At 38.1% G+C, this 16,474-nt stretch overlaps 1 protein-coding gene across 2 annotated transcripts in view; it reads left to right on the top strand.

The window, feature by feature from the left end:
* Positions 1–10,476: 10,476 nt before the first annotated feature.
* CDKE;1 (cyclin-dependent kinase E;1) overlaps positions 10,477–16,474 on the top strand; it is a 47,652-nt gene continuing 41,654 nt past the window's right edge. The window contains exon 1 of one of the 2 annotated variants that reach the window (XM_077356581.1): positions 10,477–10,937. In XM_077356581.1, the coding sequence (XP_077212696.1) occupies positions 10,713–10,937 (225 nt within the window). In that variant the 5' untranslated portion in view covers positions 10,477–10,712. The remainder of the gene's footprint in view (positions 10,938–16,474) is intronic. The other variant, XM_077356582.1, reaches the window with a different exon arrangement.

Raw genomic sequence — 16,474 nt, 5'->3', positions numbered from 1 at the left:
CGTTTTAAATCGCTGATAGAGACCTCTCAAGCGAAAACAAAGAAACGAAAGTGTAAAAGATGTGGAGAATTAGGCCATAATACAAGAACGTGTAAAAAAGAACTCGAGGTACACGTTTTCTCACTTTGTATTTGTAGAATTTCTCATTTCTATGTTGTAATTATTATTCATGTGAAGCAACATTTTCTATGTGCCAATAGATGACATTAAGGGATGAAGATGAAGAGGAAGAAGAAGAGAGTGAAGAAATCAATGTATTTGAATAGGTACTTGATAGCTTCTTAATGTTACAACTTTGGTAGTTTCTTATCATCTTTTATTCTTCTTGCTCTTCATCTTGTATTCTTAATTATTTCTTCTGTCATTTGATGCTTACCTCCATGTTCTAATATTCCTCTGATTGCATGCAGGTGAGTCACTATTTCATGGCAGCCCGTTCACATTGGAGGATGAGTTCAGAGTGAAGAGAGCAATGGACATTTGTATTTTTTCCCGTTGAACATGGACATTTAGACTCTGTTTCTTTCTATGTAAAACGGGCGTAAAACAAATTTTATGACCATTTTAAAGTGAAAATGTTAGAAGAAAAAAGAAAAGAAAAAGATGACTTGCATCCCGTTTCTATATAGACATAAACAAACCAAAAAGTTACATAAAACATGGATGCCATGTACTGATTAATTATGAAAAAAACAACAACCCCAATCGCTTTAATCCAGCCATTTTCATTCTCCACTAATTTAACGGCTTCACGCCCTTGTTGCACGACCAACTTCAATTCGGCAACCTCTTGCCTCAGCCTTTCAGTGTCTTTAATGTCTTGACATGCCTGTTGCCCCAACAACTTCAATTCAGCAACCTCGTGCTCCAACCTTTCAATGTCTTTAATGTGTTGACTCGCATGTTGCACCAACAACTTCAATTCGCCAACCTCGGCCTCCAACCTGTGCGGACATTGACTAACACTTATGCTGTCCCTCCTCGAACCAAATTCCCTATTGTATTTAGCATTGTCGCACCATTCGAAAAACTCGCACTTCTTCTTTTCACCTCCTTCCTGTGTGTTGTATATAATCTTTAGTAATTTGAACTTTTGCTGAAAAGTAAAAAAACACTATTAAATGGTTACTCACACTAAATCCACAAGTGTAGCAGGGCCGGCCTCGGTTGCCATTCACATCTGACTGAGTTATTTTAATAGCCGCTTTTATTCCACATCTACATGGTAATTCTCCAACTGAACCGGAATCGCTACGGTTAGAGGAGGCCATTAATCTTCACTATCTGCACAATATTGAACAAAAAGAATCGCATTACCACAATCATATGAACATAATTTAATTCAATCCTCAAACCTGATTAATATTACGCTTCGAGATGAAGAGGTTAAAAACCCTAAAGTTTCTGCAATTTTTTAACGCTGGAAAGAGAGGGTCTGCTGTGCTATTTCGAAACCCTTAAAAATAATTTAAACTCATTTTTGAACCCCAAAAATGAGAGCGTAGAGGGGTTTTGAGTGGGTGCAGATAACTTACAAAAAAATTGAGGATTTTTGTTAAACCATTTTGGAAGCCTAAAAAATGAGTTGAGTGGGTGTAGATAAGTATCAAAAAAATGGAAAGGGATACCCTCTAGCATCTATAGCTACCTTCAAAGATTTATCCCATAAAGGTAGTTAAGCACATTCAACTTCACAGAGGCAACTTGTATTCCTAGCCTAATCATGATGTCAAAAAGAAAATCCAAGATCAAACACAAAGAAGGTTGTGACCAAGTCCGAATGATATTCCACAGACAAAAGTAGGCTAGGAAAAACAATGATAATGATAAAAGATCATACTTCCAATTAGCTCCAAACTGCAATGTAGCCTCTTTGTCACTGTTAATCTGACTCGTCATTTTTTCCAGCCTGTAAGGGTTCTTAGTATTGGATGGGCTAACAAACAAACATTAATTATTTAAAAAGAAAAAAACAGTTAATACATTTTCAGACCATTTGATTCACAGTTTCATTAAAGCATGATAGAGGAGAGCTTCAACATGTTCACGGATCTAGTCATTATACAATCCATCCTCTTGGATGGGTTTGTTTTCCTAAAGAAACCTCTACTTTACCAAAAGTAAAATTGAGTGCCTTCACATCCCTCACCAAGCCTCCACCAAATCCTTCTTCTCTTTTGCAAGCATCATTAGATTGAAAGGTAGGCTTGAAAAAAAATCCCCAAAAAAATGGAAAATCAATTTAAAGAAGAACCGTACCTTTAAACCCTCAAGAAATCTTTAATAAATCTGCAAGATTACCATATTTCAAACAACCTTCAAGCTTTCAATCGACGGCGGTGATTTTCTGCAATAAATCCCAAGCTTTAAAGCCACGGCACGGTAGGTAGGGTTCCGTCGGACGGAAATACCAGAGAGAGAGTCGGACGGGAGAGAGAACGAGGACCGGAAAAACGAGAGAGGGAGAGAGTCGGACGGGAGAGAGAGAGAGAACGAGGAGGGAGAGGTTCCCTATTTCCGTCGGACGGGAGGGAGAGAGAGAGAGAGTCGGACGGGAGAGAGGAAGAGAGGGAGAGAGAGTCGAACAGGAGAGAGTGTTTCTGCTCTGGTATCTCTCTCACAGATGCTTTTATTTGGACGGGCTTGATTACTTTAAATCAACGGTTAGTAACCTATATGAATTTTGATTTAAGCGACACAGTAGATAACCTTATATACTCGACCGAGTACCAACACTTTTCCCTATGGTGGATATGATTTAGTTACAAAGTAGTTATTGTAGGATTATACATTTTAGAATTGTGGGGTTAGGTACTTGTTATGTGTCATGTGAGTGGGTGTCGGTTAGTTGTTATGTGCCATGTGAATGGGAAAATGGGTTAGTGATGTAGCACACCTTTCTTGCAAAGGAAAGTTCGTTTAGGAGAGTCATCGTTCCTCTCGAATTTAACCGTTAGGAGATTGGGTAGCATCGGATCAACCTCTCTCCCAGCGTCGGAGGCACATATAGCTTGAGGGCGCAAAGGAAATTTATGGCCATGGCCCCCCAATGACCAATGGAGGCAAAGAGTAAATTAGCGCCCCCCCCCCCCCCCCCGGCCATCTCTTGTATTTTTTTTTTGTTTAATTGTGTTACGGTCGATTAGGCATGTAACACGGTGATACATACCTTCCTCTTTTGATTCTCTTTTGGGTATATTTGGTTACCACAAATTTATTTTCATGATAAATTATCTTCTCCAAGTGATGAGGCAGACTGAGAGAGGGATAGATGCAAGAGGGACTAAGTGACGGAAGGGGGAAGAAAGCCTTGAAAACCAGGAAACAAAAATCACTACCCAAAATATGGTATACTATTTCCTTTTTTTAGCCACTTTACACCGTCAACTTAGTCGTGCCCACTAAGTCTGTCCTTGTCACACCCTCACCACGACTTAGAGAGAAGCCCGTTTATCATGAAAAAAAAAATCATGGTTTCCAAACATGCCCTTAGTTTCTAATTTATTTAATGACATGGATGGTATGATAGGCTTAAATAAAAAGAAATAAATAAATAAAATATGAGAAACAAAGAGTTCGGTGTATCTATCAAAACTAGGGCGTGTATGTATTAAGTTTGGTGTGCAAAATCAAATTCGGATTGAGATTACATGGGAGTTGTTTCCCAAAGGAGAACGATCCAATTTTAACATTGGATCCCTGCCCAATTGACCCCACAACCTTCCAAGATAGTTTTTTTTTTGGTAGGTAAGCTGGGTTAGGCAGGACCCTTACCAGATATATTGAAAAAAGAAAGGATTACAAATTCAAGGGGGCTCAAAGGCCAAGCAAAGAGGAACAGGCACCCCAAGGCATCGAAGGAAAAGAGAGAGGGCCTTTATAGAGGCATTAAACATGGAAAATTAAATTACAATCTATAATAAGGAGCTCCAGTGGAGTCGCGAGCAATAAGATCCAGCAATTGCAAACCTTCCAAAAAAGTTTGCAGTTGGTCAAAGCTCTACAACTCCTATTTAAGTCTGCCTGTACTATCAATCACTATAATGGTATCTAGGCTACCACTAATCCTAACTATCAACATTGTGTCCCCACTTGGCAGATTTGCGCATTATCAGTGCCGTTGATTTGCACCATCAGGACCACAACTTTAATGGCTCCAAAAATCAATGATTTAGATTCTATTTCCAAAATCTATGAAAGAAAAATAATAATAATTCAACACTAGTATCAAAGCACCAAAGAATCCTTTTGAACTATTGTTGTGAAAAGTTCGGAATTTTTCTTCTTATTTGCGTCAGTTTGCACCATTAGAACAATAATTTTCCGCAACTCCTCATTTCTTTGTTGGAATATCATTCTTTGGAGGGAGATTCTTTTCCTCACAGTCATAGTTTTAAATTTAAATTTTGTCCGAAATCGTTGGGACTGAAACCAAAATTTCGGATTTCCCAAATTTTGGCCTCAAGGAATTGAATTTTTTTTATAAAAAATAATATTTTTACCAAATTTCGGCCTAAATTGGGACCGAAACCGAAATTTAAATCCATGCTTACAATAGGTCGAGGAAATTGGAAAAGAGTAAGGTATTTTTTAACCTAACCACAAAACATCATATTGATATTTCTGGTCACTTTTCTCATCAATACCAGCCACTAGCTAGTATTCTTGTCGTCGGCATGTTCCCCATTGTAGAGTGACCATCTCCTTTTATTTTAAGCCACATTTGTCTCTTAACAATGAGAAACCATAGGGAGACCAAAAACAATCTCACATGGTATTTGGAGTTGGTGACACATCCCTTAAAACCCGTAACTCGTGCATACTACGGCAATTGGTGTGCCTTCTCCCTTCACTACAGCAAACTAGGATTTTATCTGCGTTCTTGACCACAGGTAAATGAGAAACTCAAAGCCAGTAAGGGCCCGTTTGGATACATCTTGCATTTGTATTTTGATTTGGATTTGAGTTTTGGATACAAAATACATCAATCATCTTCATGATAATATTTTGAGAGAGAGAGAGAGAGAGATGGAGGGATGTCTTGCTGCTGCTGGAGCAACGTCGAGGAGCAGCGATGATGAAGGAAGTTGCCACAAATGTTGATTTCCAAATAATGTCTTGCAGAATAGATTTGAAAATCGGAATTTTTTGCACTGTTGTAGCTGATTTGGAAATCTAAGGATCTGATCCAGTTCAAAATATCAACTAAATCCAAATCTAAATCTTGTGGGTATCCAAACGTGGCCTAATGGTTATACCGGAAGATTATCGTTAGTCGTAAATCTACTGCTAAATGTGTTGTTAGTAATGATTTTATCGAAAGATCTGCATAACCAGTGAAAACATCATTTCTCAAACAGTTAAACCATAAAAGGTGTGCAAAAATGTAATGGTTGTTTGCTATCCTTCGTTTTAAAAGAGAATAAAGAATAACACTAGAAACCTCAATGAAAAGGATGAGAACCTGGCTTCATTTGTAACTTGTTGCAAGCAAAAACATTGAACAAACGATCTTCAATAGATGAATTTGATGCTAATAAGGCCATTGGTTCTGAAAGCAAGAACAGTTGTTTGCTATCCATCATATTCAATCGACCATTGTCCATCTTTCCTTCTCGTATGAATACTCACAACCCCCCTCTTTACACTTCCATCCCAATCTCCATGCCTCACTCAGTCACTCTCTCCCAATACCCTTTGTTGAATTATAAACTATTAAATAACACCAACTCTAACACCCTAAGCTTTTGGAGTAATTGTTTGTTTCACATGGTATCTAGCCTTGCTCCTCCGGTTCACACATTTAGAGGTGAGTATTTTGAAGTTTTATTTCTTGGTGACGGTAGTTTAACTTACAGTATTTGTTCTTTACATTCTTAGGGTAGAACATGCATACTTTGTATGGCCTTTGTTCATTTTTAGGCTATTCAATCTATCAGCTGTTAGGTTTATTTTAAATTCGGTTTCATTTTAATTCAAGGCTAAGAGATTTTGCGTGATCAGTCCGGTTGAATACTACAAGAAATTTGGGACCGCCAGTAAAAGTAAGAAAATCCGCGGTAAAACTTGATTTTTTACCGGAGGCTATATGCATTTCACTCCGCTAGTGTAGTCAAATTTTTAAATTTCTTTTATTTTATTTTTAGAAAAAAAAACAATGGTCTTTATGACGGCAGGTTCGCCAATAAAGATTTAATTTTTTGAAAAAAAAAATAATTAAAAAGGAATTACCGGCTGTCATGACCCCCCGTATGTGTATTTTTTTTAATTTCTTAATTTTAAGATAAAATTATATAGGAATTACTGTTGGCTTATTTTATTTAAGAAAATTATTAAAAAAAAATTAATCAAAACTGAGAATTAAATCATTGACAGAGGACTAGGAGTGTAATTGCATCAAACAAATACTAAAACACCTAACATGTTAATTTTTTTTTCCTTTCCTTTTCTGTGGAGATGATTTGATCAGTTGATGAACTTGATCAGTTTGTTAGAATTCCAACTATGATGAACATCATTTCAAGACAGACAGGGAGTTGAATCGATAGCTTAGCTCAATTCAATTAACTACAAATATTATACAGATACATCGCTCAATAAACCCCAATGTAACATTCCATGTTACTATATGTAAAATAAAGAATCTGGAGAGAACACATCATAATGACAAGGGTAAAAAAAGAGGTTAACATATTTTTGTTGTACCAGACTTCTTGCCTCAGTGGAATAGGGTGAATCAAAATAGTAACCCTTGAATTGTTATTATCTGAGACCTTCGGCTCTTATACCATGTGAAACAACCAGTTAAGCTTTTGGAGAAAGGCGTTATTTATCTTTTATACTTTAATAAGAACCGACTAGGAGCTTAAATAAACAGAGGGATGAAAATTATCAAAATCAAAGTTGTACCTGTACTTGTATCATAATTGAATGATTTATACTTGAAATGTCCTACCTTGTGCAAGATCTTCGATTTCATTTTTTTGATGCATAGATCTCACCTCTCAGAGAGATCCCTTGTAGACTGACCCTTGAAGTTTAATGCTTGCACTACTATTCTCTCCGTGGTATGCGAGTTTGGCTCTTCTGTTACATTTTCATTTGCATCTATCACTTCAAAAGACGGATTGTCCTCTTTCTGCTTCTTCAATTACAACTTTATTATGTAGGGATGTTGATAAAGAATCTAGGAGGGATTTTTTTAGCCTCTCTCTTTTGTAGAAAGAAGATCCATTTCTGTTTTCTCATTGTTTTTCACCAGGAATACTAAACCTAAAAGGTAGAGGTCACGGTTTAAAGGTCCTCATGTATCGGCCATATCAGAACCCTAGTCCGATACCGACCGATATTGGCCTTATTCGGATGTCTTCTCGAATATTCTTGATATATCATGCATATCGGAGATTTGTCAATACCGATACGAATGGATACGGCCGATATATAGCGATACATTGGCGATAGTTTATTAAGACTGTAAACATCAGCGTATGGTGCAAGAAAAACATTTCTGATGGAAAACTTGGTAGAAGTTTTTCTTTTCTTTGTTTGTTTTACACTGTGAAAACCGATTGTGAGCCGCAAAACCAATTAGTTTGGGGCTCACAATCTGTTGTCACAATCTAAAAGGAACCCCAGGAAATGATCTGATTATGGTTAATTTAGAGGAGATTTAGTTGAGGGACTGAATATTTTTATGTGCATGTATTTAAGATGTGAGAAATTTCATTTCTTCTTTCAAAAGGGAAGTGATATCCCCACACACCCCCCCCCCCCTTCCCAAACGGTTTCTGTGAGAATGGTCCACTGCTTGAGGATAAATTCACCCCCTCTAACGTTTTTCTCTGCCTTTTAAAACTTAAGGAACAAAGTTGGAGTGGGGGGGGGAGCGATTTATCCGTCAGGCGAAGTTGTTCATGACATGGATTGGAAAAGTCGTGGTAGAATGTAATGAGATGTCACTATTTCAAAGAAAAAAAAGAGAATGTAATGGGATGTACGAGAGTGGTATCACCGTATTCCAAGGATGTAATTTGAAGGCTTTTCTAGACAATCCTTCTTTTTATTGGTACCTCATGTTTCTCTATTCTAGACCTTGTACTCCTCTTTAACTTTGCATATGTAACTTTTTAAGATAGTAAATGAAACAAGCAGTGTTAAGAATGAGTCTCACCTTAGTGTCATGAGCAATCAGATTAGCTTTTTATGAGGTGAGACGTAGTAGTACTGCACCGGGTTTGGGAGCCAAGTTAGGCCAATGAACGAGATTATTGGGCAGGCCAATTGGCTATTTGGTTAGATGAAGAATTTTAGAGAATTTCTATTATTCTTGAATAAATTACAATGGATCTCAAGGTGTGCTTATATAGAGCACATAGTAAGAAATAAACATAACCAAGGCAAGAGATAATTCTAAAAATCCTACGTACTAAGATTAGCATAATTGCTAATTTAAGCTAGCTACCTAATCTAGCTAGGTTACCCCATTCAACCCACTTGCCTAATTTGGCACCATGGTGATCCAACGGTGTGAATTCAACATAATATGAGTTTGAGATCTCACGTATTCTACCATTAGATGAGATGGAACAACCTTGGTGATTGGTAGATGAGCTGAGCAGAGCAAGCCTGCCGAGAGGCACAGTGAGAAGTTGAATTGGATTTCTAATCCACGCCAGAGAAACAAATTATAGGGTGCCCGCGACGGAAGCACCGCCCTTGATATTTGATCCAGCATCAGCCTCTTAAAAACAAACTGTGATGCTTTTGGATCAAATATCATGGGTGATGCCTCTTACACGCATACCCGCTTGAGCAATGTATAATTTCTCCCACCCTTAGGCCCCGTTCATTTTAGATTGTGACAACCGATTGTGAGCCCCAATAGGAGAATGTATATGGATGTAAACCTTCTAAGTCTCTAGCTAAGTCAGCATCTAGGTACCCTACTACCGGCAAATCATTATCTTGATATGTCAACTTATAATTTTTTGTAACTTTTAAATATCTCATGGTTCCCTTTGCAACAATCCAATGGTCTTGATATCAACTCACAAGACCCACAACAAAGCCTAGATATGGTATTGCACATAACATGGCATACATTAGTGTTTCCAGCTCTATCGTGCGGCTGGACGAGTCCGACCAGTTATTGGGAACTCTTCTGGGAGGCGAATGGTGGTCGGGTCACGCACCGGGTCCTCCCGTCGTGGGTATGGCTACCTATTGTTGTGATACTTTGGAGGTGGCGGGAAGAGGTGGAACCTCATGGGAGGTAGCTGGACGGTTCAGTGAACTGTTCCTGAGAGGCGATCATACCTCCCGGTTAGAGTCCGCGTGATTGCTTCTCGTAGGTGCCATACTCAGATTCTAAAGCTTTTTGTATTACTTCCCACAAACAAAGCCAATCTGTTGCCGCTAAAATCCAAACGGCTGAGACAGCTCCCAAGGATGAAGATCTACAACCTGCAGGTAAGGAAGAGACATTAGTTTGGACTCCAGGGAGGCTCTCCAGATGCCTAAGTCAGCAACAACAACAGATGAACGCTAAGCTCTCTAAAGGCTAATCAAAAGCAAGAAAGATGGTTTCAACATTCGTACCTCTGATCATTGGTCCCCAATTCATAGAGAAGAGTGCCCATCCAATTAGGAAAGTTGCCACTCTGGGACTCTCTCTTTATTGGCTGGCTTTCCTGGAATTTCGATTTCTAAGAATATCTTATGGCGGTTGTGATTTGAAGCCGTAGCTTTATGGCGGTTTGGATATGTAGATTTTAGAATCTTGGATTTCCTCAAATTCCTGAATGGGAGACGAGGGAAGAAGGAGACCGTCCGTCATTTTTTGATTTCTCGCCCTTCCTTCCGTCGAGAAAGAGAGTAGGAGATCGTTCCTTGTTTCCATGTCTTAGAAATCTCAGGATGGGGGAGAGATTTCTAAAACTCGAATTTCTTACTTAAAATCCAGGATAATGGATTGTTTAGAATTTTACACCGATTTCAAACTAAAACTTGGATTCTAAAATTCACGTATCCAAACAGCCCCTTAGGAGCTTCTAAGGCTTCCACAAGAGCAGTGAAATTACCCTTTTGTCTTTCGCATGTTTGGGTCCCCGTATGCCATCTGTCCATCTCTGTTTGAGTGCTGATTTTTACCCCCAATGCTCACACCCAAGAGATATAAAGTTTTAATCTTTTATTTTAAAAGGATTGTGAAATTAGCTGTTTTGTGGTTGAAAAAAATTAACAGTTTCATACAACAAACACACATCTTAAACAGTAAGGATAAAATCCATACAATCATAGGAACACAAATGCCAAATGAAGAAAAACCTAAAGTGGAAGAAGAGATCAAATTGAGGCAAGTTTTGTCCCTTGGCTCAAATGATGAATAAGGCGCTATTCTCGAATTAGTTCTGTCCAGGTTATTATAACCCCTAACCAAACCTGCACAGAGTGCTCCCATAAAACAAAATCTCCTGGAATATAAAGCAACCCGGGATAAGCTCTTATCCTAGAAAACCCAGACCTGATACCTCATACCTCTATCATCAAACAACCCCAAACCAAGGGCAAAGTTCAGAGTAATAAGACCTCGAGTCAAGGGCACCCTTCATATCTTCTCCCTATAAATTTTTTTCGAAGCAATCAATCGAGAGACGAAGATTTCACAAGAGAAATCAGTAAAAGGGTTCCTTTTTGGGGAAGAAGTGCGGGGAATGGGTGACGGTAATGGCGGAAGCCGGGGTAACAACAACAGTAACAGGCCGGCATGGTTGCAACATTACGATCTCGTAGGGAAGATAGGCGAGGGCACGTACGGTCTCGTTTTCCTCGCGAGGAGCAAACTTCAAGCCAACAGAGGGAAATGCATCGCCATCAAGAAATTCAAGCAGTCTAAGGATGGGGATGGTGTCTCTCCCACCGCAATCAGAGAGATCATGGTTCTCTCTCTTTTCAATTCCTCATTTTTTATCTCTTCCTTTCCTTTTTTGTTACCTAAATCTTTTTTTCCTTTTACTAATATCTTTTGTATTGATTGTGTGAGCATGTGCCCTATTTCTAGGTCATGAAATTAGGTTTTCTCATCTATAATTCATTAAGCGAGCGGAATGTTAGTTAAATATTTCATAATTTGTAATCTATTATGAATTATTATATTGTTTTAGAAATTGGTAGCTGTTTTAAATAGATTGCGATTTAAGAAACACAATTCAAATATGTTACAATTTCAATTGCTCGTGACGACCGTCTTGAGACGATATGCTGATTTGATTAATAAAGGTTTTGAGATTGCAATTACTTTTTTTAGTAAACGTGGTGTCGAATGTTACATAAATCTATCACAATTTATTATCTATTTTGAAGTATATTGTTTTAGAAATCGGTAGCTGTTTTAAATAGATTGCAATTTAAGAAACACAGTTCAAAAATTACCATCTTAATCCCTCTTGAACATCTCTAGTATTTGCTGATTCGATGAGAGTTTTCGAGATTGCAATTACTTTTTAGTAACCGTGGTGTGGAATGTTACATTTATACATCACAATTTATGATCTATTCTGAAGTATATTGTTTTAGAAATTGGTAGCTGTTTTAAATAGATTACAAGTTAAGAAACACAGTTCGAAAGTTACCGTCTTAAACCCTCTTGACCATCTCTACTATATGCTGACTCGATGAAAGGTTTTGAGATTGCAATTACTTTTTAGTGAGGGCAGGAAGCTTTAGGATTGTATCTGAGCTCTGAATGATAGTTTTTTAAAGTTCGAATTTAAGTGGAGATGCAATGCACACGGCTCTGAAAAGTGAAACCTTGGAACTCCGCACAAACCTTGGAGCTTCGGATGCCATAAAACAGTTTAACGTCGAAATGGCAAAAGTTATTCCTTTAATATTGGATTGAGGAACGGTTTGCTGAATTGGAAAGAAGACTCTAAGACCTATAAAATCTATTCACAAAGTTTTTCCCAATTCCAAAGTTCTTTGGGTCAAAACTGAGTTGCAAGTTGAAAGCTCAATTGTGAGCCATTTAATGCTTTATCTTCTATGACCAAGATTGGTTGATTGATTTTTTGTTTGTTTGAACCAATCTCATAGATCTCTTGTGTGGGAGTCTTATATCAGATGAGGGAATGAATTTGTAAGGTTCTGATTTTGTTTATTATCATATGAAATTAATAAAAGATCTAGAGTAGCTTGAAGCTCTTGCATGTTACCTTGTTTGTTATTTGGTTTCGTGAGTTCATAGCTGGGTTCTTGCGGTGAACCCTTTTATCTGTAAGTTGGTCTTTCATTAGTCGGTATCAGAGCCTAAGTTTTCTGATCTCCATGGCTCCAATCACTCGAGGTAGAGTTCGAGGAAGAGGAATTGGGATGCCCGACACAGCCGAAGAAGGTGAGTCAAGTCTAGAAGTAGTAGAACTGCGAAAAAAAATATAAGCTCTCTCACAAAGACTTGCATTGTTGGGAATTCTTCAAATGAGAATGACAACGAGGTTGTTGAGGAATCTAAAACACACAATTCACAATCTCACTCCAATAGGGGTTAGAACCTAGCCTTGGTGAAAATTCATGGAGGTGGGAAGCTGACCTTAAGATTGACATCCCGGAGTTCGCCAGAGGCTCAACCGCAAACTGGCTTTATAGGTTTGAGGATGTTCCTGAGTTTAAAGAGGTTCATGTATCCAAGATAGTACAACTCATGGCCAAAGTTTTTAATTTTGGTTTTAGAATGTATGTCAGTCACCACGAAAAAAGAAAAATGTTGGTTTCAATTGTAGATTTTGGTCAAAATCCTATAAAATCACAGGAGTTTATAGAAGGTATATGATATATTCTCCACCTCTTCTTACCTGGGACAGCCCCTTGTAGTGTAAAAGAGTAGTCATAAATACACTAGAGGGGGCTGTCACAGGGAAGAAAAGGGGGCGGATATATCATCACTTCTCTTATAAAAGGTAAATGACATATTTCTTGATGGCGATGCATTTGGTCCCGACTCCAATTAGTCCTTACGGCACGGCCCTGCGTGCTGTTAGTATTCAATCGAGAGACAAAGGTTTGACGAATCTCCCAAAAAAAATCAGAAATAAGGCTTCCTTCTAGAGAGGAAATACTCTTAAAATCGCCTCAATCTTTCGTGGAGAGAAAAAGAAGTGGGGGATGGGTGACGGTGCAGGTGGCAACGGCAGCTGCCTGAGTAACAGCCCGGCATGGTTGCAACAATACGAACTTGTGGGGAAGATTGGAGAAGGGACGTTTGGTCTTGTCTTCCTCGCAAGGAACAAACTGCCGGCCAACAGGGGCAAATGTATCGCCATCAAGAAAATCAAGCCGTCTAAGGATAGAAACGGTCTCTCTATTACCGCAATCAGAGAGATTAGGGTACCCTTTTCAGTTCTCCATTCCCCCTCTTCCCTTTCTTTTTTTTGTTAGATTTCGATCCCATCTCGTTTCTTGAATCTGCAACTGCTATTTATTTTTTCTTTCTTTTTGATTTTGTGTCTGTTTAGCAATATCTGATAAATTTTAGGAATTTCACTAATTCTTGGGTGAATTACAGAGAGAATCGATTAGTGCTTATGTAGAGCATTTACATGATAAACATAAAAAGAAGGTTATCATAAACATGGAAAGAGATAATTAATAATATAATATTCTAATCTAACCTAATTACTAAGGTAATCTAGCTGCCTAATCACTCATTTGACCCACATGCCTAATCTACGCCTAAGATGTTCTAATAGTTTATTCCATCCCAATCCAATGGTGAAAGCTCACATATTCTAACAATATCTTTTTATAGATTGTGCGGGCATGTGATTATCACCCTATTTATAGCCCATGAAATTAGCTCTTGCAATGTTTTCTCATCTATTCAGGTTGTATTTATGATTCATTAAATGTGGCTCGGAATGTTACCTAAACCTTTCACAATTTGTAATCTATTCTGAATTATATTGTTTTAGAAATTGGTTGCTGTTTTAAATTGATTGCAATTTAAGAGGCATGGTTCAAAAGTTACTGTGTTGATTGCTCTTGACCATCTCGACTATATGCTGACTCGATGAAAGGTTTCGAGATTGCAATTACTTTTTAGTGAGGGCACGAAGCTTTGAGATTGTATCTAAGCTCTGAATGATAGGCTTTTAAGTTATAATTTAAGTGGGGATGCAATGCACAAGGCTCTGAAGTTCTATGATCAATTGGACCAAGCAAAGCAATTGAGAAAGAGCCCGAAACTCAATTTTTTCCCCTTAAGGGTAGTTCTGCTCAGCCCAAGCCATCTCTTGATCGGAGTCCTCAAGCCAAACCCAATCAAAACCTTGGAGCTTCGGATGCCATAAAACAGTTTAAAGTTGAAATGGCATAAGTTCTTCCTCTAATATCAGATTGAGGATCAGTTTGTTGCATTGTTTACAAAGATTTTCCCAATTCCGAAGTTCTTTTGGTCAAAACTGAGTTGGAAGTTGAAAACTCAATTGTGGGCCATTTAATGTTTTTTCTTCTATGGCCAATATTAATTTCTTTTTTTGGGAACTAATCTCCTAGATCTGTTGTGTGGGAGTCTTATTTCAGGTAGGGAATGAATTTTTAATGGTCTGATTTTTTTCTTATGTCAAAAGATCTGGAGCAGCTTGAAACTCTTGCATTTTACCTTGCTTTGTTATTTGGGTTTGCTAGTTCGTAGCCGGATTCTTGTGGTAAACTCCTTTATCTTTAGGTTGGGTTGGCATTAGTTAGTATCAGAGCCGGAGTTTTCTGATCTCCATGGCTCCAATCAATCAAGGTAGAGTTCGAGGAAGTGGAGTTGGGATGCCTGACGTACCCGAAGAAGGCGGGTCAAGTTTAGAAGTAGCAGAACTGCGCTAAAAATAGAAGCTCTCACCCAAAGACTTGCGTTGTTGGGAAGTTCTTCAAATGAGAATGAAAACAAGGTTAGTGTCTAATTTAAAAAACACATTCCATAATCTCACTCCAATAAGGGTTATAACCTAACCTTGTCAAGAATTCATGGAGGTGGGAAGCTGGCCTTAAGATTGATAACCCAGAGTTTGTCAGAGGCTTAACTGCTAACTAGCTTTATACAGTTGTGCCTGAGTTTATGGAGGTTCATGTATCCAAGATAGTACAACTCATGGCCAATTTTTTTAATTTCGGTTTCAGAATACATGTCGGTCACCACTAAATGGAAAAATGTTGGTTTCAATCGGGGATTTCAGTGGAAATCCTATACAAAATCACTGAAGTTAATAGAAATGCACGCAGGTTTTGGAAATTTAAGATAGAACTCTAGAAAATGTTGGAATAAACACCAAAAAACACTTAAAAAACAATCACATTAGCAAGAAAACTATCCATAATGGTTTAACAAGACCAAACACCTAATGACATGCTTTGTCTTATCGCGTGTATCTGAAATTATAAGGTTTATTCTAAATTAAAAATGGATAGAACCACATATACATGTGCTTCAAATAGACACAAAATGTAGGAAAAAAAAATACTTCATTCATTAATTTGATAAGTAAAATATAATAAAAAGATTACACTAATTTTCTTTTTCGCTAGATCCAAATATCCCTTAGATTTGACAAAATCTCTTGGAAAAATTTCAAGTCTCCTCTCACAAAACACAAGGAGCAAATCTCAAACCTCAAATCTGCTAGGGGAGGAGATCCACAAAGGCTAGAGGAGTCGTACGTACGACTGATGACTTTGGGATACAGCCGTACCGTTTTTTGTTTTTGAACAGATGTGAATTTATAAACAAGGAAAAGGCATAGCTAGCCAAGAAAAGCTGCAACGTACAAGAAGAGAAACAAAAAAGAAAAGAGAAACTACGAGATATGAATGTTTTCAAACAAAAAAGTAAAAAGAAAAAGAAAAAAAGAGAGCATCATGTGGGTGGATGATGTCTTGATCTTCAATTTTTAGTTTGGACCACAGTCAGGCTTTGATACAATGTCGAAGTAAAGAGGAAGAATAAAAAAGAGAAAAGTAGAAGAGAAGAGAAGAAGTGAAGAAAGAAGATGGTTTGGGAGAAGAAAACCATTGCAATTCGCGGAGCTGACACTTTCATTACCTGAGTTTAATATTTACTGTACAAAATCTAATTACTGAAATGCCACTAACACTAATGTGTTCTAGGAGCCCAAGGTGGCTATGTATAGTCTTTAAGGGAATAAGTGGTTGCTTAACTCCCCTAAAGTCCACTAGCAAGGTGTCATGTGTCTCCCAATATCCCACAAGTCGAGTTAATGGAGGATCAGGTGGAGATAATGGCAGTAGTGGTGGTTCCAACAGCTAAATGGGCCGTGGTTGTCGCTTGGGGAACTCAAATGCACTGGGCTTTTGGGTGGCAAGCTACAATGGCCTATGGCAGTCGAGAAGGGTGCTTGAAGACTGTCGTGGCACTCGGTGGGTGCCTCATTTGGATAATGGCACTGCACACTTTGTTAAACAACTTTTCTTATTG

Source organism: Tasmannia lanceolata, unplaced genomic scaffold, assembly GCF_043159265.1.
Source record: "Tasmannia lanceolata isolate RefF3 unplaced genomic scaffold, GAP_Taslan_0.1 ptg000016l, whole genome shotgun sequence".
NCBI lineage: Eukaryota > Viridiplantae > Streptophyta > Magnoliopsida > Canellales > Winteraceae > Tasmannia > Tasmannia lanceolata.
This window is presented reverse-complemented; position numbering and strand designations above follow the sequence as displayed.